The 21843-nt window shown below is 45.2% G+C and overlaps 4 protein-coding genes across 4 annotated transcripts in view; all 4 read right to left on the reverse strand.

Moving 5' to 3' along the window:
* Nucleotides 1–816, reverse strand: part of gcgrb (glucagon receptor b) — a 23204-nt gene extending 22388 nt beyond the window's left edge. The window contains exon 1 of the mRNA XM_030352736.1: nucleotides 451–816. The gene's annotated coding sequence lies outside the window, so the exon portion shown is untranslated. The remainder of the gene's footprint in view (nucleotides 1–450) is intronic.
* Nucleotides 817–6529: 5713 nt separating this feature from the next.
* slc25a10b (solute carrier family 25 member 10b) lies at nucleotides 6530–15088 on the reverse strand. The gene is made up of 11 exons (XM_030351117.1): nucleotides 14576–15088; nucleotides 12332–12451; nucleotides 10859–10973; nucleotides 10553–10601; nucleotides 9680–9721; nucleotides 9423–9466; nucleotides 9262–9332; nucleotides 8755–8847; nucleotides 8543–8620; nucleotides 8399–8455; nucleotides 6530–8172 (listed from the first exon to the last, which is right to left on the reverse strand). Exons 1-11 carry the CDS (start codon nucleotides 14663–14665, stop codon nucleotides 8071–8073), a joined length of 861 nt encoding a protein of 286 aa, XP_030206977.1. The 5' UTR covers nucleotides 14666–15088; the 3' UTR covers nucleotides 6530–8070.
* Nucleotides 15089–16203: 1115 nt separating this feature from the next.
* On the reverse strand, nucleotides 16204–19598 carry LOC115540116 (claudin-9-like). Its single transcript, XM_030351118.1, has 2 exons — nucleotides 18206–19598; nucleotides 16204–17917 (listed from the first exon to the last, which is right to left on the reverse strand). The coding sequence occupies exon 2, from the start codon at nucleotides 17584–17586 to the stop codon at nucleotides 16918–16920; it is 669 nt and encodes a 222-aa protein (XP_030206978.1). The 5' UTR covers nucleotides 17587–17917; nucleotides 18206–19598; the 3' UTR covers nucleotides 16204–16917.
* Nucleotides 19599–19785: 187 nt separating this feature from the next.
* LOC115540110 (GTPase IMAP family member 9) lies at nucleotides 19786–21843 on the reverse strand. Its single transcript, XM_030351111.1, has 3 exons — nucleotides 21468–21843; nucleotides 21203–21277; nucleotides 19786–20975 (listed from the first exon to the last, which is right to left on the reverse strand). Exons 1-3 carry the CDS (start codon nucleotides 21475–21477, stop codon nucleotides 20005–20007), a joined length of 1056 nt encoding a protein of 351 aa, XP_030206971.1. The 5' UTR covers nucleotides 21478–21843; the 3' UTR covers nucleotides 19786–20004.

The following is a 21843-nucleotide window of genomic DNA, read 5'->3' on the forward strand; positions in this document are numbered from 1 at the left end:
CGACACGTGTGATCAAATAATGTGATCGAGAAGGCATATTTGATCAGTCTCCATAACATGTGATAGAGTAAACTTATTTATTGAGGTATTGATACACAGCTGGGAACATCTTACATTATATCTCACTCAATCTCTCGCGCTCTCTCTTCTTCCTCTGCCCTTGATTCAATCTTCAGGTAGTTTCAGTTTTGTAAATTTGTGAATGTGTGCGTGGTCGCATGAATGTGCGTGCGTGTGTTTGTGTGTGTGTTTGTGGAGGGGGACGGGACACTTTTAATAAAATGAATGACTTTGTTTATGAATGTTTATGGTTTGCTCCTAAAACAGAAACACACGCACGCACACTAATTCAGTGTTAATTAAAATGTGAAAATGATAATGATCAGAGTTACAACATAGGTTCATTTTGCATGTTCCTCTCCACTCAAAGATAGATTCTCTTTACCTTACCTTTCGGTCCTGTTGTTACGCCTCTGTAACCCCCGAGCCCACCGTAGCTCATTTCCCGCCCTGGCCCATGGGCAAAATTAAAATCCATCCACCACAAGATAGACGCAAAAGTATTTCCGAGATTCCGAAGGCAGAAAACACGTTGTTTTTTTAAATGTCATTTAACACCTAAAAGTCCAAAGTTGCTTGTCTAAGTTTTCGTTTAGTTTCTGGTCTGGAGATTTCGTTTGCGTCCAATTGTGTTATGTGCGTCCGTTATGTGAGGATGGATATTTTACGGGATGCATGGAGAAACTCCTCGCTGACGGCTGTCAGACTTGTGGAGCCTATTTCACAGAATGTTCTTTCGCTGTGCGTAATTCGCGCCACGCAGCAGGGTGAGTAGAGCAGCACAATATCGTAACCCCCACCTCACGCCCACCCAGCCATCTCCAAGTCACAATGACGTCATGTGATGACTGTAGCATCGAGAGCAGCTTTAACATTTCATAGGTTTACAAATAATGTAAGACAACCCCATTTGATCATTCTCTCGCTTTCAGCCTGTCCAGAAGTGGCTCATCTCCATGATGATCCATATGGTGAGATTTGGAATACGAAAACTTGCCATATAGTGTTTCACGGCAGCTTAATGCAATATGTAAATGTTTAGTCGTCAATGGCTTAGAACCTTTATGCGTTCTATGGTTTGAAACCAAAGCCTGGAACCTATATAAGCAGAGGCATAATATTTGCAAGATAGTGAATGCCTAGTTCTTGACTCCCAGATTTAAGGTTCGGGGTTTGATCTCCAAGTCCCTTGCCTTACCTGTAGGCATCCTTCAGCAAGGTACGTCCTCAACCCTTACCTTCCCCTACCTTCTCCATTTACGGAAACTCTAATAAGACGCGGAAGATAAATACATCTGCAAAATTCATAGTGAAATGGTTACAGTAAAATTCCATCACACTCTGTCTTTGGTCAGTCAGTGGGCCAGTTGTGAATTACCAAAACAATAATAAAAAATAATAATAATCTAACCGAAACCGTGAAGACAAATAATGTGGCTAAATAGGTCCGATTGTTGGTGGTATAGAAGTTGAGGGTTGCGCCCTTGAATAGTCAATGTGTTCGGGCGCTTTCACGATCGCCATCCATTCGCTCGAAAGCCCCAGCCAATCAGCTCCATTTTTGTAATAATTCAGATTTGTTTTGCTGCTTTACAACACATTATTATGATCAGCTTCATCACTATGCAGTATTCGACCGAGATATAAAGGAATAAATGCAGCAAGGACACTTCAGTTAAATATTAGCCTACAAAGGAGAAAACACAATTATTTTAAATTATTTAATCTTTCTCCCTTTTTCTCTCTCTAAAAACCTTTAAAAAAAAAAGCACAGGTTACTTCTTGGTTGGTATATTTGGATCAAGGCAAATAGTACAATTAAATAGTGAAATAATTTCATAGAGATGACATAGTGGTTGAATTTGATGGTGATTCATTTTGCAACAGCAATTTAATCAAGAAAATGATAGAGACAAGGACGCAGCGTGGTTTGGTTGGAAATCTGGTTTATGGTAAGTTTGCGGATAATGATATGACTTGTTGGTCCATGCTGCCATGCAGGACATCTCTCCCTAAGTGTTTGTGGTGATGGCTGGTGCAATCACACGTGCGCACATTGATTACTCAATGGGCAACAGGTGTGCAGCCCCCAACTGAGTATGCCTAGATCAGTTATTGATATGTGTCGTACATCACACTCCAACAGAGAACATACAAAGTAATAACAGATTCATTATTATTTGCTATTATTTAATTTGCATTTAAGTCATCCTTTCTTTGGCAGAGGAACTTCCTGGATGTATGGTTAGATACAAACAAACAGGTACATACCACACACACGCACACGCACATACACCTACATCACTTTCCAATAGTTTTCAATGCAACGTCTCCATTGGCATGAAAAGCATTTCTGTCGATAGCCATGAATTCCTTCATGTGATGCCGAAGATGTAATTCCTCGGGAAGGAGATGAACCTACGCAGTTCCTACTTTGCCTCTTTTCTGTTTTCTTCGTTGAGTCATCTTGTGTTTCAGCGCCTTCGTTTCCTGCCGCTGAAACCTTGGCTAACAGAGGGAGACAATGAGAGAGCCTTGGGGGGATAAAGTCCATAGTGAACCAGCAGGGAGAAGGAAGAGGGAGGAAGATGAGGTAAAATAATTCGGCCAAAAAAATGGACCTTTAAAATAGAGCATATTCCTACGTTAGCATAGTATCTTATTAGGGTTAGGCTAAGCAGTTTTCTTTTCAAGGTCACACACAACAGTGCGATGACGTGCTCTTCTGTGTGTATTGAAAAGCAACACATTCTACGTCATCTCCAGTGCTAACTTACGGAGGCCTGCATAAACACACAGGGCAGAGGCATCTTGTCTGGAGCCCTCTGTAGAATACACTCTTCATGTCTTTCCAATCAACACTATGGTACTTACGCTCCCTCATGGGGCACTGCAAGCAGAACAGAACGTGGAATAATGTATGCATGGCATATAAATTAGCAGGGAGAGGCTAACAAAGCTTCAAGAGCATGCCGAGCTGATGGAATGGACATTTGCATCCCACACATGCCTTCACCAACACAATCAATCAATCAACAATCTGATGGACAACATGTACTTTAGAGAGGCAGATTTGACAAATACATGGCCGTGTGCATGCCTAGATATATATACACCCGTCACATACTAAATAGACAATAAATAATATTACAATATAAAAGGTATGTAATTACATTGCATACACACACACACACACACACACACACACACACACACACACACACACACACACACACACACACACACACACACACACACACACACACACACACACACGCACACCCACACACACACACACACACACACACACACACACACACACACGCACACACACGCACACACACACACAGTCAAACCTTCATGTTAATTGTGGTGATTGATGACGCACTACATAATAACAATAATATTATTATTCATAAATAAAGAAAAGGTTGTCTTATTGTCCATTTATGTACTGGACAGGAATATAAGTTGTATGATATACTAGTTCAAATGCATTTGTTTATATTTCACATCATGAGGCTGTGATTTAAATAACTCCTTTGGAGGAAATAGGATCCTCATTGATTTGATGCAGGGTGGGTGTGCTAACCTCAAGTAGAGCAAGGACAGCTTCAGTCGTGTCATCAAGAATAAACGTGGTTACCCTACATGCTTACATTGCCGGAAAACTTCAACAGCCATGTACATTATCCTGCCATATAACAAGCTATGTGCTAACTACCTGGTCGCTCAGCAGGGTTAGCTGCAGGTGTCCAGCCGGGGCTGACAGCTGCTCGGCTGGGAAGTCCAAGGGACCTGCTATGAAGCCTGAGTCAATGTGAGCCCCCGGGTGTGTGGCGGCAGGCAGTGCCACTTCCCGAAGGTGGCTCAGGTGCCAACTTGATCCATCCGACAGGCAGAAGGTAGCTGGTCCGAGCGGAGCGCAGCTTTACATAGGCGGGGACCACAACGACAGTAGCCTGTGATTTCGGTGGTGACGGCGGAATCGAACCCAGGCCAATACTGTGAAAGATGGGGTTTTCCCGCCTCCGCGTCAGTCCCACAGTCATTTCATCTGGCGTTGGCGGTTGACGGCTCTTTTTCACACCTGTGTTGGGGTCCCTGGACCTTCAAGGGCTATGCTTGGAGATTTGCTGATTCAAGGGCAGCAGTGGCCCCCGTCACTATCGACAGCGGAATGCTGCACCCCTCTGTACTGTAGCAGGGTGAGGAGAGGTGCGGCAGAGGCAGGTGGGCTTTGATGCCGTTCTTCACAGGCTGGCTGTCTCTCCATTTGGCTCAGGTTGATGTAAGGCCGTGTGGATATGCTCGATGTCCCTGTCCCCCAAAAAGGGGCGCAAACTGTGCAAAGATTTTGCAGAGATATTGTCTGGGGTTATGGCTGTAGGAGTCCATCGTCGAGTCATAGAAGTCGGTGACCATGCGATTTGTAACAGATCAGGTAAAGGCCATCTCTCCTCACTTAGAGAGAAGGTCGGAGACCCCCATGAAGAAGGGTTGACGACGGTGTGGGAGTCCAAGGAGCACCCCGCATACGTCTTGCTCCGAGGGCTTTGCTGGCCGTCACAGTGGCTGCATCGATGGCAGCACAGCAGCAGTCAGAAGACAGGCGGTGCAGTCTTTCACCAGGTACCATCATCATCATTTTTTCCCGCTCGGCGCATTTCATGGCCTTCGGGCACTTCTGCTGGAGAGTTTGAAGTCCCTGTTCCAGCATCAGCAGGATGTCTGGATTCAACATCACATCACGACATCAGTCAGGGTTAGGTGCTTTGTTAAAGACACCTCGACACTCTGCTTGGTGAAGCCGGGGATCGAACCAACAACCGTCAGGTTACCAGCCAACCCACTCTACCACCTGAGCTACTGCCGCCCGTCCCTGTCTATGCCAGTTGAGCCGTGAGCAGGGCACACTTGGAACGGCGGCTGTGTCCACGGGCTACACAGATGAACTTTCAAGCATGACAGCTCTACCTTGACCCCATGGAAGATAGACATTGGGGAGAGTAATGGTCTGGTGCCGTGGCTTCTGGAGGTCCTGCAGTGAGACTGTTGCCTGGAATGGAGAGTGGAGAAGCTGGATGAGGCCTGGCTCAATAGTACCCACGCCTCATTCAGCTACCAGTGGGGAGTGCAGGACCCACCACCACATGATCTCAAAATGGGTGAGCACGGGTGATGAGATGACATGTCTACAGTGCGTCCTTCCTCAACAATCTGCACAGCAGGGCTGAGTGGGGCAGCTTTAGTAAATAGTACCATCAAACTGCTGTGTCTGTTTTTCAGCTGAAGGCAGCATGTATCCCCCCCCCCCCCCCCCCCTCCCCCACACACACCCCTCCCCCCCTTGCTTCTTAGCAACCAGCAGGTTGGCGCAGCGTTGACCAGCTCGATTAGGCCAGCCTCCAGCAGCTTCTGGAACTCCACAGCCACACCATCACGAAGGGGGATCAGGGAGCAGGGGCCGGATGGGGGCACGTCAGGGTGGAGGAGGGGAGGTGGTTAAAAGCCCAAAAGCCTGGTCGAGGGTTAGGTCATCAATGGTGCGCTATTCATTTATTCCAGAATTTCACGTTATTGTTGGTGGGTTCAGCCCTAATTTGTCCCTAATCATTTAATCCTGTGGCGCTGCGAAATTACACAATCTTGCTAAGCCCCTGAAATCGGCTACGATTTGATGAACTTACTCACTCGCTTTTTGTGGGTTCTTGAGACCAAGAACGCGCTGCAGAATGATGCTCTGTGGAGTGGCGAGGTCAACGTGGCACGTTAAGCACGGGAAGACAGGGCTCAGAGGGTTTAAAAAGAAAATCTTGACTTTACAATGGGTTTTTTCAACCACTTTATTGCCTAGCAATCAACAGATAACATCCCATGTTGTGATTCCACTCATTTACACAACAATCATATACTTTTAACATACAGACTCGACTGGTAATTCTGATGAATGGCTAGTACACATTGATCTTAAATGATGGTAAAGTGAGACGTGGAGGCCTTTATGTTTTACTATGACGATACTATGGTATCAATGTCCTGTGTGTTAAATACAGAGGTGGACCGCAATGAAGTTCAAACACTTCAGGGAATTTCGAACAAAAGACCTTAAGTGTGTTCTCGTTTTGATAGTTTTGAGTTCTATTGCTGTCATTGAAAACTGATTTGCAAATCGTGGCAAAGATAATGTTTATTATTTATTTTACTTAGAATAGTATAATTGTAACAGACTTCGAATTAGATCAATAGGACGTGAGGTTCAGCTTTGCACAGAAACTGCAGGCATGACTAGTTTTTACTTTTATACTTTGATTACATTTCAGAGCCTGAACTTTTCCACTTTTATTTAAGTAAATAAGTTGAAGTTAAAGTTGAATGCGAGTAGGCCTACATTTACTACTACTGGTTAATATCTCCGTGGAGTGGAGGGACTCCTGTGTCACTTTATAACCCAATGAAAGCAGACAAATGGTTTTAACATGATTTATTTCTTATTAACATAAATTGTTCATACTGCATTAGATGCTAAAGTCAAACCTATAAGCCTTTCAACCATTATTTTCTATTGCAAAATCATAAATTACTAATCTACAAAATAATCTAGGACATCGTCAAATTCACATTGCAAGGTGGCTACTGTAGTCTGCGTCTGCATCAATAAGGCTACATCTCCCTCGGAGATGATTGATTTAGACTCCACAGTGAAGAATCGTGGAGGCGAGCCACATTCATTATCATCAGTGGAAATGAGGGATGCGTGAACTTGCAGTGAAAGACTGATAAACATGAACCATCTAGTGACAGTTAGAGTTCGTTCAGCAGTACCATGCTGCCCCCTTGAGGGCATATCGTATTTAAGGCAACAGCACTATAATTGGAATTCAGTAGATGATTACACAGCTGTAGATACCTTATAGAGAATAATGCCCACAACAGAAATACTATGACCAACCTAAATCGAATCTACTTAACAGCAACAACATATGTCAGATGACTGCAGAAAACCTTTGAAATGAAGCCAACGTAAAATCAACAACACAGCACATTAGTAGGAAAATGCCAACAACATTATTGAATAAAATTTGAGTTTGAAATACATGTATGTTTGTGTGTGTTAAGTACCTTGACACAATATGGTTTCAGCCGTAACATGGACACATAGTGTTAAAGACACGATATAGGTGTCAGTTCTCCAGATGATCATAACATTAGTACGAATTAATAGATTAGCATAAATACTAAGGTTCATAGATGTATTACATCTTCCTTTTGACGTATACTTATAAAGGCTGGGAGGATTTCTACCAAACTATTCTCAGTGTTTTCCCCTTGGTCCCCTTGTCTGATACATCATCTTAAAGTTTGGGATACAAGCATGGTGGAATCAGGTAGAAACTTTCCAACCTCATCACTTATAAGTGAGTAGATAATATGTAATGTTCTAACGTGTAAATGTTCCATTGGCATCTATTGATTCATTCACTGTAAGACATCAAAACAACCGTATGTTTTGGCAATGTCTTTCTGTTTTGGAAACGGGATAGATTGGTAGGAAACACATTCAATTCTACAATCTAAATTAATTCAACTTTACCAGGCATAATTATTAAAAATAAGAACTGAAGGAATTGTTTAGTAACTACAAAAATAACACAAACCTAAAGTCACCCTAAACATTGGCAAAAAAAATTAAAAGATAATGTTCAACATGGCACGTTAATAGCAGAACCTAAATATTCATGCTGTATATTAACCTAGATTTCACTGATAGAGGAAGTTATAGGTTATAGACGCTGCTCTCTTTCTTCCATAATCATAACAGTTTTAAAAACAGATGGAGAAAAAAAAATAAAAAGGAGAAAAGCCAGGAGATTACAGTTCTGGTTTCCATTGGACCTAAATCCCCATGGACACAAATGGACCTTATAGATGTGACTGGTCACCACAGAAGAGATCAAGGCACCGTCAGTGGCGCAATGCATTGAGGAGAGAGGAGGAGGACAGAGCAGATCAGGAGATGATGCGGATACCAAAGTGGTTCTTGAGCTGCTCCAGGAACATAAAGGTCAGCACTGTGTGAGGAATTAAGCGGATCCCTGCTGGCACCAGACCCTGTGGGAGCATCGCAAGGGAGTCACAAAGATGGTCAAAAAATGCATCAGAAATACGACTTCATGTATGGATTTGAGTACAAGTAACCTTGTTTAGAACAGCTTGCCGTGCCAAACATTTTACACTTTAACAAAAGGTTGCAGGAGATGGTTTTAATGAGATGGTCACTAAATGTCTTGAGAAAAAGGTTTATGCTACAGCTCTGTATAGTGTGAATGTCTCTGACCTTATAGAAAGCCATTGGACCCAGCCTGGCTGTCTCTCGTAGGCAATGTGTCACTCCCTGCAGGGACACACAGAGAGTTGACATTGGATATAATGATGAGACAGGGTTAGGTCAATTGCACGAATGAACATAGCAAGTACTCACTGTGTACTCTCCTTTGGAACTCATGAGCCTGGTCTTCATGACATCTAGAGGCTGACAGAGGAATGTGGCACATCCTCCCTACAGACATGCACAGTCACAGTCAGTTACATGTGCCTTTGCAAATCATTTGCATGGAAAAAAAAAACTGCACAACTGAAAACGATTCTGACACCCAGTGTTAAAGCAAAGTCGAAGACCACCATGATACTCACAGCAATGAAGCTGGACAGGAAGTGGGTGAGTACGTTATCTCCCATCACGCCTGTTCCCAGCACCAGCTGCTTGGCCTGGTCGTAGCACGCCAGCTTCAGAGAGCAACGCACAATGACCGTTCAGTTATTTTCTTTGGCAAGACAACTGCAAATCAGGATTTATGCATCTCCAAAAAAAAACAACCTTTTGATTGCATCATTTTAGCCTTTTGACGTCAATATCATAATTAATGCATTCATTTGTTTTAGTTATTGAGCGCAATCATGTAAACTTAAACTGATAAATATATATTTTTTCTTTATTCTCCCATGATGTTTTCAGGAAGCATCCATAAATCGTGGCCCATCACTATACTAGAGAGCAGACACACACACACACACACACACACACACACACACACACACACACACACACACACACACACACACACACACACACACACACACACACACACACACACACACACACACACACACACACACACACACACACACGTGAATACAGACCTGCCCCACAGTCACCAAAGCTCCTCTGCTGGAGGCCATGGTGGCGCCGGAGAACAGTTTTCTTAATCCTTCTGTAAAGCAGGAAGGTGGAAAGTCAGTGATGACGCAAACATAAAGTTTCTGTTGAAATGTGCGCCGGCGTATTCACGGCCTCTTCTCACCTTCCTGGAAGACTCGCACGAGTCCGTCGATAGCATGTTTGTAGCTAAAAGGAACAGACACACACACACACACACACACACACACACACACACACACACACACACACACACACACACACACACACACACACACACACACACACACACACACACACACACACACACACACACACACACACAGTTAAGTAAGTTGTGATGTTGTAGTGGCAGCTAAAGAGCCTGAGGCCGCAAACAACAGAGGCATCTGCAACACTCACTTCCTCCTGAGCTCTGGCGGGAGTTTAACGTCATTCTGCATCCTGAAAAACAAAAACACAGGTTGTTGCAATGGACAAAACCACTACAAGATCAGGGTGCACCACTGTAATCTTTCTTGACGCACAACAATAACCCAGGCAATTGCCTGGCAAGTCTGAGCAAACGCTTGAACTTGACAGCTATGACGTTGAAAAAAACGGGTTGTTTTCTCCCTTGTATCATGTTGCAGTCCTTCTCCCCTATAAAAGACCTCTATTAACGCTGTGTGAACCAATACGCCCTTTGCACATGAACTCCGTAGAATCAGGTCTGAATACCCATCAGGAGTTTCCCTTTCACACATGAGGAGATCGGCCCCATCAGACATGTTCCCACATATCTGAGGTACTCCATACACCTAAGGCGAGGGGGAGGCGCCGGGGTAGAGCATGTAGGAGGCAGGTCGTGATGCAAAAAGTATGCAGCGGAGGTCACAGTGTTTTGCCAATAGCACTCCGCGGTCGAGGCAATTGACTGGGACGATTACGCTGTGACTTATTTAGACATCCGCAATTACAACAGGGTGCGACACAGATAAATGTAAGTATAAAGCAAAATAGAAAAAGAGAAAAGTATGAGGCAGCTTCACTGGTGCCATTGGCACGATAGAAACATCCTCAACAAGTCAGCAGCACACCAACTCGCTGGTTATGAACTCTCCTTTACACTAGGGGCCTGGTAGGTTGAACTACGGAGGGGTGGATTCTGACATTTCTGTTCACACATACAGCCCCACTGCACTGGGGATTATCAGGAGAATGTCTGACTCTCGCTGCAGGTGTGAAAGGCCTTAGAGTGTCGGATGAAGGTTACAGGTGGACATTGCATCTCACCTGACATTCACCATGTCTGCTGGCGTGCCGACAAATCCTCCAGTGAAACCTGCGGGGGGAAGCAGTGCGACATGTGCATGGGAGGTCATTGCACATCACCCAGCCTGTGAACCCCCTCCCCAAGAGATGAGACCAGATGAAGACAAATTTGAACTTCAGAAGAATCATTTGGTTCAGTGATGGTGATAAGAGAAAGAGGGCACGAGCGAGAGAGGAAGACAAAGCTGTGTTCCTGCCTGCCAAAAGCAAAAGATAACAAGAAATAATGACGACAGTAAGAAGGAGATAGGTAGGTTCTCTCCCTACCTCCGAAAGCCCCCAGTAGGACCTTCTGGTAGAAAGGCATGGGCCCCTGGCTCGTGCTCCCAATCACGTCCCTTACAGTCTCGTAGATGGCAAACCTTGTCAGGGAGTAGGACATCTGTGGAGCGACAAAGACGGCCCGAGATCAGAGTTAGAAAAGGGGGGGAATATGCCCTTTTCACAGAGGTGTGGTCCTAGGGAGAACACAGGTGCCACTCGAAACACTAGTTATGGGTCTGCTGCTTTAGTGTACTACTTTAGTACTTTAATGGAAATAAGATAATACCATGATCCATGGTAAATACTTGTCATCTTCACTAGTTTAGTCTACCATCCGTGCCCTGGTACAGAAAAAGAGCAGACACAGAGATAAAAAGGACAAATGTGTTTATAAGTATTTTTAAAGAGTATATTTGGGGGAAAAGGGGTCAGAACAAAAATAATAAGGAAATTGGCTAGGTAAATAGAGCATAGGTAGAAATTTGACTGAACGTCGTGTGACATAAGGAGGCAGAGAGAAAAATAACAAGGAAAAGGAGTCAAACTGGGCCAGACTTTAGATCCTCAACCCTTCTACCTGCACAACAAGGCACACACGATGAATACCAAGCATAATCTATCCGTTCATCTTCTACGCAATTCCTCATAGGAGACACTGTTGCTGCGCATTTCAAATGTGTCGTGACTCGTGATTGGTCCAGACGGAACAACAGCATTTTTTTTCTGCATTGAAAAGGTGGCGCCCAACCTACGAATTGTTCAACCTGCCTCACGCCTCGCATCTCCTGCTGCAACTCGGTTCATCCCATCAGCAGGTGCCGATTGGTTACATTAAATACACGATAGGCGTTGAAGAGGAAGAGGAGCATAGCGCTACCTTTCAGAGCAGGGCTCCAGTCAAAGGGCCTTATTAACTGAGGAAGGTTCCGAACTGGGTGGGGTGACCCGTAAGTGGCAGCCATGATAAGAGCTGGCCAAATTCTCAAAGTGCTAGGGAAATTAGATAATAAAGTTATCTATAAAATAATGATTTTTTTCTCTCTTGCAACTGTCCTCTTTTACAGTTTTTTGTTCCTAAGAGGAACAGGTCAACACCATAAACAGAGCAAGCCGTGCAATCATGCAAGAGCAGCCTGGCTTGTTGGGCATGGCATAACATGGCAGACGCCGACGTCGTCATGAAGGTTGCCCCCCAAAGCTTTATTTGGTGCTCAAAAGTATCCTGCAACTAGACACGCTTAGTAATCTTATTATTTTGCATTTCTGTGTGGGACTGGCTTTCCCCAGCGACAGTACTTCTTTACAATACCACTCGCCTGCACAGCAGCATACTATAATGGCTCCTCGTGCATGAATACATATTACATATATACAATGCATATACTTATAACGGGTAACGGACAGCAGAGGACATGCATGTATGAACTGGATGCATGGAGCCAAAGTTTGCACATTTCACTGAAAGGATGCCCACACCTGTCTACACAAGGAGGCGGAGAGGCCGCTGTAGAGGGCCAGGAAGCCTTCGCTCTTCACCACATGCGTGGCCATCCCCACCATCCTCAACTTCACCTCCTGCTGAGTCTGCAGGTGAACCTGAGAAGAAAAAGAGGGGGGGAAAAAGGTACCAAAGTGTAAATGACAAAGTTGTTCAGCTAGCAACTGGACATCCTCCCTCTGCAGAAAAAAAATCGAATCAATAACTGACTTGTGGTCCGTCAAATTCGGCCTCAGTGATTTAAGACTGCAGGCTATACTGCTAGTGCTCAACATTGACTTAAGGATCTATTCACTGTACATAAACATGGGCTACTGTGGTTTGCATATGATGTGGATTGCTGAAATTTGTGTTTGTGTAATTTGCGTGTGTTTGCATAGGTCGGACTATGCCTTCCAACTTGGGGCAATACGAATAAAATGGCCTTGACTTTATTGCTAAACTGCATCCTCCAAACCAGTTGTAATACGGAGCTGCTATACAACACTTACGTACCGAGTTGCATTCCAATTCAATTTGTAGTATGCCATGTAAAAAATAAGTAATTTGAAATCCCGAGAGCTAAGACAGTTTGAAGGTCATTGAGAGCACGTCAACCAAAGCAACTTGTGTTTGTAACCTTTGGCTTACTTTGCATACTCTCCCAGGTCCCCTAATCGAGCTGAGGAGTACACCACAGGCTCTGTTGAGTAGAGGTGGATGCAGACTCCTAACTTGCAGGTTTACACAATTGTCACTAACATTCATACACTATGCCAAAGACAAAGCCACCTTAAAGCATCCACTGTGTGGAGACGAATTGTACCTCTGTGATTATCCAAGCATATCTCCTCAGTCATTACAGAGGTATTCTAGGTGTTGATCGGGTTTATGTATTTCAAGTAGGCCCCATAGCACGCCCACATGCTCCTATATAAGCTCCTATATAGACCTGACTACAATACAACATAGACATGAACACTGTATAGACGTGAACGCTGTACATAGATAGACATGACTACAATACATTAAGTGACTCTACATAGATGTGACTCCTTGACATAGACGTGACTTCTTGTCAGACTTAGCTACTATACATAGACTTGTCTAATAAACATCGACCTACACGTGACTCAATGCCCTTGCAACAGTTATTTGTTGCTGTTCTGACAAAGGCCTTCAAATCGTAAAGCCCATTCTATTCCTATATTCAGTCTACCGTGTGTGTGTGTGTGTGTGTGTGTGTGTGTGTGTGTGTGTGTGTGTGTGTGTGTGTGTGTGTGTGTGTGTGTGTGTGTGTGTGTGTGTGTGTGTCCCCGTCCTTGGATGCTGCGATTCAAAATAGACAGCAATGCATTGAGCCACCTTTGCACGTACACTTCAGCTAACTGATACTTGGTTCAAGGGGCACAATTTACCCACCGGTTGACATAGAGGCACCATGCTGCTGCCCAAATGCATTTTGGCAAGACCCTTGTCAGCTACAGCGACGACAAGTTAAGGCAGGCTTTCAATGCCTTAATCTCTGTGGCTAGAGAACTATGGCTTATAGGCTACTTTAAATTGCCTAAATCAACCTAAACTATAGCAAACACATGGACGAAGGTGTTAGGCCTATTGCGCCATCTATTCGATAATAGAGTTCGAATGTGACAACATACAAGATTACATCAAATAGCTGATATACTGCGAAACAATGACCAGGAACGCGCAGTAATCCCTGTCTGCATGCAGGTCATAAGGCTATGCATCATATGACTTACTGAAGGCTACAATTACGTTCGTGAACAGGGAATACTAATTACACGCATCTGTGAGAATGTAGAGTCCAGCATTGAGTGAAGTTGTTGCAGATCATTCATAGTAAACCAAACCACTGAAGGCTGTGAGTTGCCCCATTGGCGTGCACGCACAACATAAGTCACGCGCTGACACTGATTTAGGAATCCCTACTGGATCTAGGTCATCTACTGGACCACTGATCTACACATTCGATAAGCATTACCGAATTAAAAAGGTCAACAAAGAATAAAATATCATGGATCACGAATACATATTATCAAATCGTCCTGGACAAATAGACACAAAAAAACGCTGCAGATGTTGGCGTCCGCGATTAACAGCTGCAGGACTGAGTCCAGCGGAGGCCTGTGTTCTTTTGACGTCCACAGTAGCCTACTGGAGATGACATCTCTTGTATTTCCTGTAGCCTATAGTTCCTCCACCGTGTGCAGTGCACTCACCTTGATGAGATCAAGCGGGTGTGTGCAGCAGGCAGCCCCGCAAGAGGCGATTCCCCCAAAATACCACCGCGACATTCGTTTCTCCGTCATGTTGGCGAGATGTGAAGATCTTCTCGTCTATGCAGTTCAAGAAGAGGCAGCAGGTTTAGATCCTTTCCGCGCAGTGTGCTCTCCACACTGGCCCGTGTCTTTGGCCACAGCAGTCCAGTGGGTCAAAAGGGTAGCCTGGTTAATCTTCACACATTCGATGTTGGACGGGAAGTCGTTGGTTTGCTGGACGACGCACACTTGCGCGTCACCTCATCTGCACGTACGCATGTGTTTATATGTAAAAGTAACCTCCCGTGGTTATTCTAAACGTATCACGATTGAACTGTAAACTGGTGGGGGCGCGAGAGTTGCACGAACAGCCAATTGGCATCGTAGGCTGAGGAACTGCCTCTCGGAGAACTTGTCCGGTAGAGCCAAAGGTCGTGAACGCTGGTCTGTGTGCAACTGTGCAGAATGTGACAGCATGAAAAAAAAAAATCGAACCTAGTTTTACCCTTCTATTGCAGGACCGCCTTGTTTCACTTTCCTCGTTGTCAAAGTCTCCGCAGATTTAAAGTGAGACCGACCCACTGTCGGCTCAGCAGAAATAGGAAAATGATCGTGTCCCTTTAAGGGTGCTAAACGTGGCATTGTCCTCTCGAAAGAATAGAGTATGTTCCCATTAGAGAAACTACTTTTGTAAAATTATTCTGGAAGTATCTGGGATTGGGAAGATGATTTAGGCCAAAATGAACCGCTGTGTGCTGTGTTGCAACAATGTTCCATGTGCCATTATATAACTGTTGGTTAACTTTGTTACTTATTCTTCCTAATACCTAACGTATACTGCAATGGTGGCAGACAGTGCAGACGGTTTGCTGTTAAACATTACCACAATTGACGTTAACTTATTTTGGATGTAAAACCATAAACAAATAAGATAAAACGATCTTTTAAAAGAATAAAAAAGATTATGCAACCAGCACGGTCGTATCATTTTATGTTTGGTCATTTAAAAAGTTGTATTATTGCGTCATTGTATTTTGTCACTTGTCTTTTTGTCGATTTTTATCTGTCCTTATAGCCTACCATTGAAAGGCAATGGCCACGTCGTAACAGGACTACCCTGCTCTCGACTGTGGGATAAAATGCCTTCATGGTCAGCAGCAGGCGTGCAGTACGCTCCACATCAGTCTGTTGTACGCCTAATGAATCACATTTTTATACAATGTTAGTATTTTAAACAATATATTAGCATATATTAGCATGTCAACTTCGAGAAGGCTACCTTCTTAATACCAGTGAGCAGCTTCAGGGGGATGCCCTTTATGTGGAACCTGTAACTAAAGAGATGACTATAAATGCTGAATAAAGATTACGGAATGATGATCTTCGAGAGAGCCTGAACTGGATAAAGTCACAGAATGACTGGAGCCACATCAGTTGGTTTGCACTGCCACCAAGTGGGGAATTCAGGAATGACGAATTTGGAGGAAAGCGAAAACACTAAACATTTATTTATCTTTATTATATCATCTATCTATCATCGATTTGTCTGTCTGTGATCCATTCATTGCATCGTTGAATAATGTTAATTATGAGAATCTTACAAATAGCTTTATTTTAAAAAGTCTTAATAAAACACTGGAACATAAGTTATGACAACCAAACCCAGTTGTTTACAACACTAGCGTGAAAAAGAAATTTACATTGACCTTTTCTGCACATTGCTAACTCTCTCTCTCACACACACACACACACACACACACACACACACACACACACACACACACACACACACACACACACACACACACACACACACACACACACACACACACACATGCACACACACACGCAGAGGAGTGGAATCTGAAATATGTGAATTACTACATTAATGCTTGCTGGTGCAACCCACAGTGTCCCGCCCACTCTGACACGACCACATAATGAGCATGAGTACAAACTGCATGTTAACACAAACATCACTCAACACTCACTTCTTTTCTTTTTTTTTACTGTATTATGCATCTCCATATAATAACAACGCTGTAATATTTACATTCCGGCAACTTACCCAGAGAGAAAAAGTAATAAAATAATAATAATAATAAATTAGATTTTTTTAGCGCCTTTCAAACTCAAGGACGCTTTACAGTGTGGGCAGGAACATAGAAAACCAAAATAACTTAACAAAAAATCACACAAGGACACAAGCAGACAAACAAGAGGTGGGGGGGGGGGGGGTCACAGGCAGTAGGCAGGTTAAAAAAGGAAAGAAAAGGAACCCAAACAAAGACCTCCGCGGCCCCTCATACGTAGGCCTTCTCCGCGGGTGTCCCCCCTGCCGCGACGGGCTGAGGGCCCTCCTTCCCCGCGCGTCCAAGCGTGGGCCCCCGTGCCCCCGCGCCGGGCGGAGAGGAGCCGGCGTGCAGGAGCCCGCCCCCCACCAGGAGCAGCAGGCTGGCCCCCCAGCCCAGGTAAAGCGCGGGCCCCAGCTCCCGCTTCAGGGGCGCGGCCACGTCGGGGTCGTAGAAGTCCCGGACGACGGCGTAGGCCGTCCAGCACACGGGCAACGCGAACAGGAGCCCGGCCACGGCGAACAGCGCCCCCGCCAGCTTGGCCAGCCGAGGCTTGGCCCCCGGGTCCCCGTCGCCCAGGCAGTGCGTGCACTTGGCCCCGGCCACGGCCAGGGCGAGGGCCCCCACGCAGAGCAGCAGGGAGAGGACCGTCATGGTGCGGGCGGCCTGGGCCGAGGCGGGCAGGGCCAGGGTGGAGTCGTAGGTCTTACACTGGATGTGGCCCGTGGTCTGGGACAGGCAGTTCATCCACAGCCCCTCCCACTGCACCTGGGCGATCACCAGCTCCCCGCCCACGAAGGCGGAAATCCGCCAGAGAGGGGCGGCGCACACCAGCGTCCCCAGCACCCCCCCCAGCACGGCCAGTAAGAGGCCCAACAGCTGCATCCCCGTGGAGGCCATGGTCGCCCCGTGGACAAGACTCCTGGTCGCTGGAGCTCTGCGGGAAAAGTAGTAGTAGTAGTGGTCTTGGGAGTACTAGTAGTCGTTGTAGTGGTGGCGCAGGTTGTTGTGGTGGTGGTGGTAGGGGTGGTGGTGGTTCTCAAAGTCAAGTCATGTAGGCTTCAATTGGTGGTCAATTGGAGTACCAAGGAGCCAGAGAGAGTGTTGTTCTATCTGTTGAAGACTTGGGGTCCAGAGACAGGTCCCAGAGATAGTCTAGTGCGGGTCTTCCCCAGGAGGAGTGAACGTTGTGAGAAAGGCCCCCTTCTGCACATCAGAATGCCGTGTGTAACTGAAGAGATTACAGTAAGTAATGTAAGATAAAAAAAAACGGGGGAAGTGTTTCAGATCAGATCATACATTATGTGTAGTTAACATCCCATAACAGAACATTAAAAAAAACTTTACAATAGCGTAACAGTATTAAAATAAACCAAACTAATCCGTGGTAAGCAATAAAACAGTGACCCTACCTTTACTGTACTTAAATAAACCAAACTCAACGGTGGTAATTGATAATAATCTCAAGCCACAGGGCGACATGAAGTGATAATAAATGAATCCTTTTGGTTGAACTCACCAGCTGAAGGCACGCGGTCTGCTGGGACGGTCGGTCTGGATGCCTCAGGGCGGTGGAGCCGTGTGAGGGGGGGGGTCACTCGCTCCTCTGCTTTTCTACTGTTATATTATGACAGGCCCGCCTGTCTTGAAATCATACATAGATGTGTGGGAGGGCAGCAATGTCCAATGGCCCACCCTAAACACACACACATGCACGCACACATGATTATGTTAAAATGACAGCACAATGTCACTTTGTTTATGCACATGACTGCAGACTTACAGACATAGACGATTGCGGAATATCTTTGTGCGCGAGGGATTGTTATTGTTGTTGTTGCTTCACTGTTCTCTGTGATAGAGGCTTATTAGTGGTGCTATTTTGTTGTGGCCTTCTTGTCAGATTGTCAGAACTTGTATTATTATATTTTACCTCTCTATATGATGTATCATGGTGCATATTTGTTAAATTGTATACATACATATGTTTAAACTCTCTTTAAACTCTTGGATGATTATGCCAATACTGTTCCATAAGCTAAACAAATGCAAAAGGTGAACTCATTACACTTTGCCTAAGGTCGTTTTTTTTGGTAGGCAACAGACTCAAACAACACATTTTCCTTTCGATTTATAGTAGATTCAAGTGTTTTCAAGAAGTTTTCAAGTTATTTCAACTGTAAACCAAACATTGTTTGGACTATGACTAATGTTGGTGAGGAAGCATCGAAGTAGACCTCCACAATTGTCCTCCCCCCGGCGGAGAAAAGCTCCCGGGGTGAGGCAAGGTCGTTGGAGAATACAACGCTGGCTACATTGTGTTGGATATAACAAACACCAATAACAGGGAACAGGTGCGGATGCCGTTGCCTTTTTGGATTGTAGAGATGGTTTGTAGAGATGGTTGAGTTCAATAAAAGTCACTTCACCAACGAGCTATGCCAAGTGGCTCGGAGGAAGGCGCGTGAACGCGCAACAGCGAGGGTTAGGGCTGAGATTTTGAAGCGAGCCAAGTAATGGGATTCAACCCAAGTCTCAATAGAACGCAAAAAGCTACAGGTCTGGTAAGGGCCGGAGTGGAGACAATTTCCCACCCGGGGGTTTCATGCCCAAGACCAACCCACTTGTTTTTTTAGTGATGGAAAGGTGGTGGTATTTTAGTTTTGTCATGTTTCATTTTATATTTCACTTGTTAAACATAAATGTACAGCAATACATATCTCCTTGGATTAAAGCTACTATTTAGAATCCTTTGGGAGTCAATAGTTAATGCTCGGAGGAATGTGTGTGATTGTTTTGAAAACCAACCCCTTTAAATGTGATCCCTGGGCAATCATATACCATTGTCTCTTATTTCCTTGAAGGAAGTGAGGTCAAAATGCTCAAAATACACCCGGCAGACGACATCAAATTTCTGCTCTTCCATAAGAACACATCAGACTAAAAACATTTGGCTTTCCTTTGACCTTTTGACCTTGGTATCTCACATCTAAAACTTTCACAAAAGGTCATGGAGTTGCAGTAACATTTTATACTTGGAGTTAACACAAAAATTAGGTTTAATTAAGGGAATCCATAAAAAAGTGGAAGAAGCATGGATCTTGTTCAAGCCATTTAAGAAAATAAATCATATTAACAGTAGGGTGCTGCGAATGGCATAAAAAATCAACAACAATACATTGAAAACGCTTGTTTTTACATTCTTGGTAATAATGTGGTGTATAATGACAGTGTTGGAGAGCTCAGTTTCACAATAAATACACCCAAAAGTGGGCTACTTCATTCAGAATAATACTTTAATCAAACTGTCAGGCAGAATCAGTGGACCAACATGCCGTCACATGCCTGCGGGGCATACACCGGCAAAACCACGACCTTGGATTTGCCGCTTCGTCTTTTCCAGATGTAAACGGCAGCCAGACCACAGGCCGCCCCCAGTACTAGGGTGGGCGCTCCGAGGGCCAGGGCCACCGTCGTCTCGGCGCCGATCGCTATGGCGGCCCCCACCAACACCAACACCACGGCGGAGGCGCAGGCCATGCCGATGGTCTTTTTCCTGAGCCTTTTCTTCTTCTCCCTCTCTATCTTCATCTTCTCCCTCTCCTCGTCCCACACCTTCCTCTCCTCCTCTTTCTTCTGCTGCTCCTCTTGCGTCTTGCGCTCCTCCTCCTCCCGCAGCTTGCGCTGGGCCTTCTCGTACATCTCGTTGGTGTAGTGCTTCCCGCCGTTCTCCTGCACCATCTCCCGGATCATGGTGATGAGCTCCGTGACCTGCAGGCGGTCCTTGGGGTCGTTGTTGTTGAAGGCGTGATACCGCCGTCCGAACGTGATGGAGAGCCGCCGCAGCTCCTTGCACTCCTTCAGCGCGTTGTCCGCCTTGGCCTGGTCTTTGCACGTGAACAGCATGATGGTGTACATGGAGGCGTCGTCTCCAAAGTTCTCCTGGATCCATTTGACGGCGTTCCGCTCCTCCTCCGTGAACCTCACCCCCAGCCTGATCACCAGCAGGAAGGCGTGGGGCCCGGGCACCGACATCTGGACGCACTCCTCTATTTTGGCCTTGACCTCCTCCTGCGTCACGGCCGTGTCGAACAGCCCCGGGGTGTCGATGACCTGCACCACCGTGCCGTCCACCTCCCCGCGGGCCGTGTCGCAGTGCTGGGTCACCGACACCGAGCTGGGGTCCTCCTTGAAGGCCGCCCTCCCCAGGATGGTGTTCCCGGACGCACTCTTCCCTGATCCGGTCTTGCCCACCAAGACTATTCTCAACCCGCCAGTTAAGTCCAAAGCTGTGCAGGAAAAAAGGGGGGGTTGTGTTAGTGCAGCACAGAGTAGGCCCGACTACACGATCACAGAATATCAAGGAGGAGAAGTTGGATTTTGTATTTGCTCATGTTAGAATATCATTGCATAATGAATCCATTTGGCACTTTGGGTGGATTATTTTGATATTGTGGTCATTTATTCAGAACACTAGAGGCAAGTATCCAAACCCAAGCAAAATGGATATGCTTACCTTCAGGGTTAGAGAGACCACACCCATCATCAGTCCGAGGGAGAGTCTTCTGTTTTTTCTCTCTGAGGGGAATAACTGACACAAAAGGACACTATTCAGATCTAAATATGAAAACATAGACCATAAGATATCCACTCTCCCCCCAAACTCTTTGCTTCGACCATCTTAATGTAACATATTCCTAAACACTGTGTTTTTAAGGCTGAAGTGCACCGCTTTGCCAGACAATGATTCTATAATCATGGCTTCAAACAATTCTTCTTACCTTCGGCCATTATCTCCGATTCCCGTCAGCCAGTTCAAAGACGTTGTTGACCCAGCTGTGGAACTTTTAATCTAATTTCATTAAAAAAAGCTTTTGTTTCTTCAGCTCTCCAGCTACACCGAAGTGCATGCGTGTTCTGGGAACCTCTGGAATCTTAGCCCATTCAGAAGCCTCTTCCCATTTCCTTGTATTGTCTCTATTATCGGTTAGAAAAAAGAAAACATCCTAAAGTAACTGTGGACAACACTATGAATATGCTGAGTGGACATGTATGCAGCGACACTGCATGTCCTCTGTATTGAAATGACAACCCATAAACAACGGGGGATGAATTAAAGGGACTTTAGCGTCTCTGATTATAACCATATAAAGAGAT

The sequence above is a fragment of the Gadus morhua genome, chromosome 3, assembly GCF_902167405.1.
Source record: "Gadus morhua chromosome 3, gadMor3.0, whole genome shotgun sequence".
In the NCBI taxonomy this organism is placed as follows: Eukaryota; Metazoa; Chordata; class Actinopteri; order Gadiformes; family Gadidae; genus Gadus; species Gadus morhua.

Bases quoted from the DNA above. Each gene is read 5' to 3' on its own strand.
- LOC115540110 (XM_030351111.1), bottom strand. The intron at 20,976-21,202 runs GTAAGCATATCC...TTTCCTGCACAG, and splicing joins TGGTCTCTCTAACCCTGAAG to CTTTGGACTTAACTGGCGGG.
- slc25a10b (XM_030351117.1), bottom strand. From the start codon at position 14,665: ATGACGGAGAAACGAATGTCGCGGTGGTATTTTGGGGGAATCGCCTCT. The intron at 12,452-14,575 runs GTGAGTGCACTG...TTTTCTTCTCAG, and splicing joins ACCCGCTTGATCTCATCAAG to GTTCACCTGCAGACTCAGCA. The intron at 8,848-9,261 runs GTCTGTATTCAC...TGCTCTCTGAAG, and splicing joins CTTTGGTGACTGTGGGGCAG to CTGGCGTGCTACGACCAGGC.
- LOC115540116 (XM_030351118.1), bottom strand. From the start codon at position 17,586: ATGGCCTCCACGGGGATGCAGCTGTTGGGCCTCTTACTGGCCGTGCTG.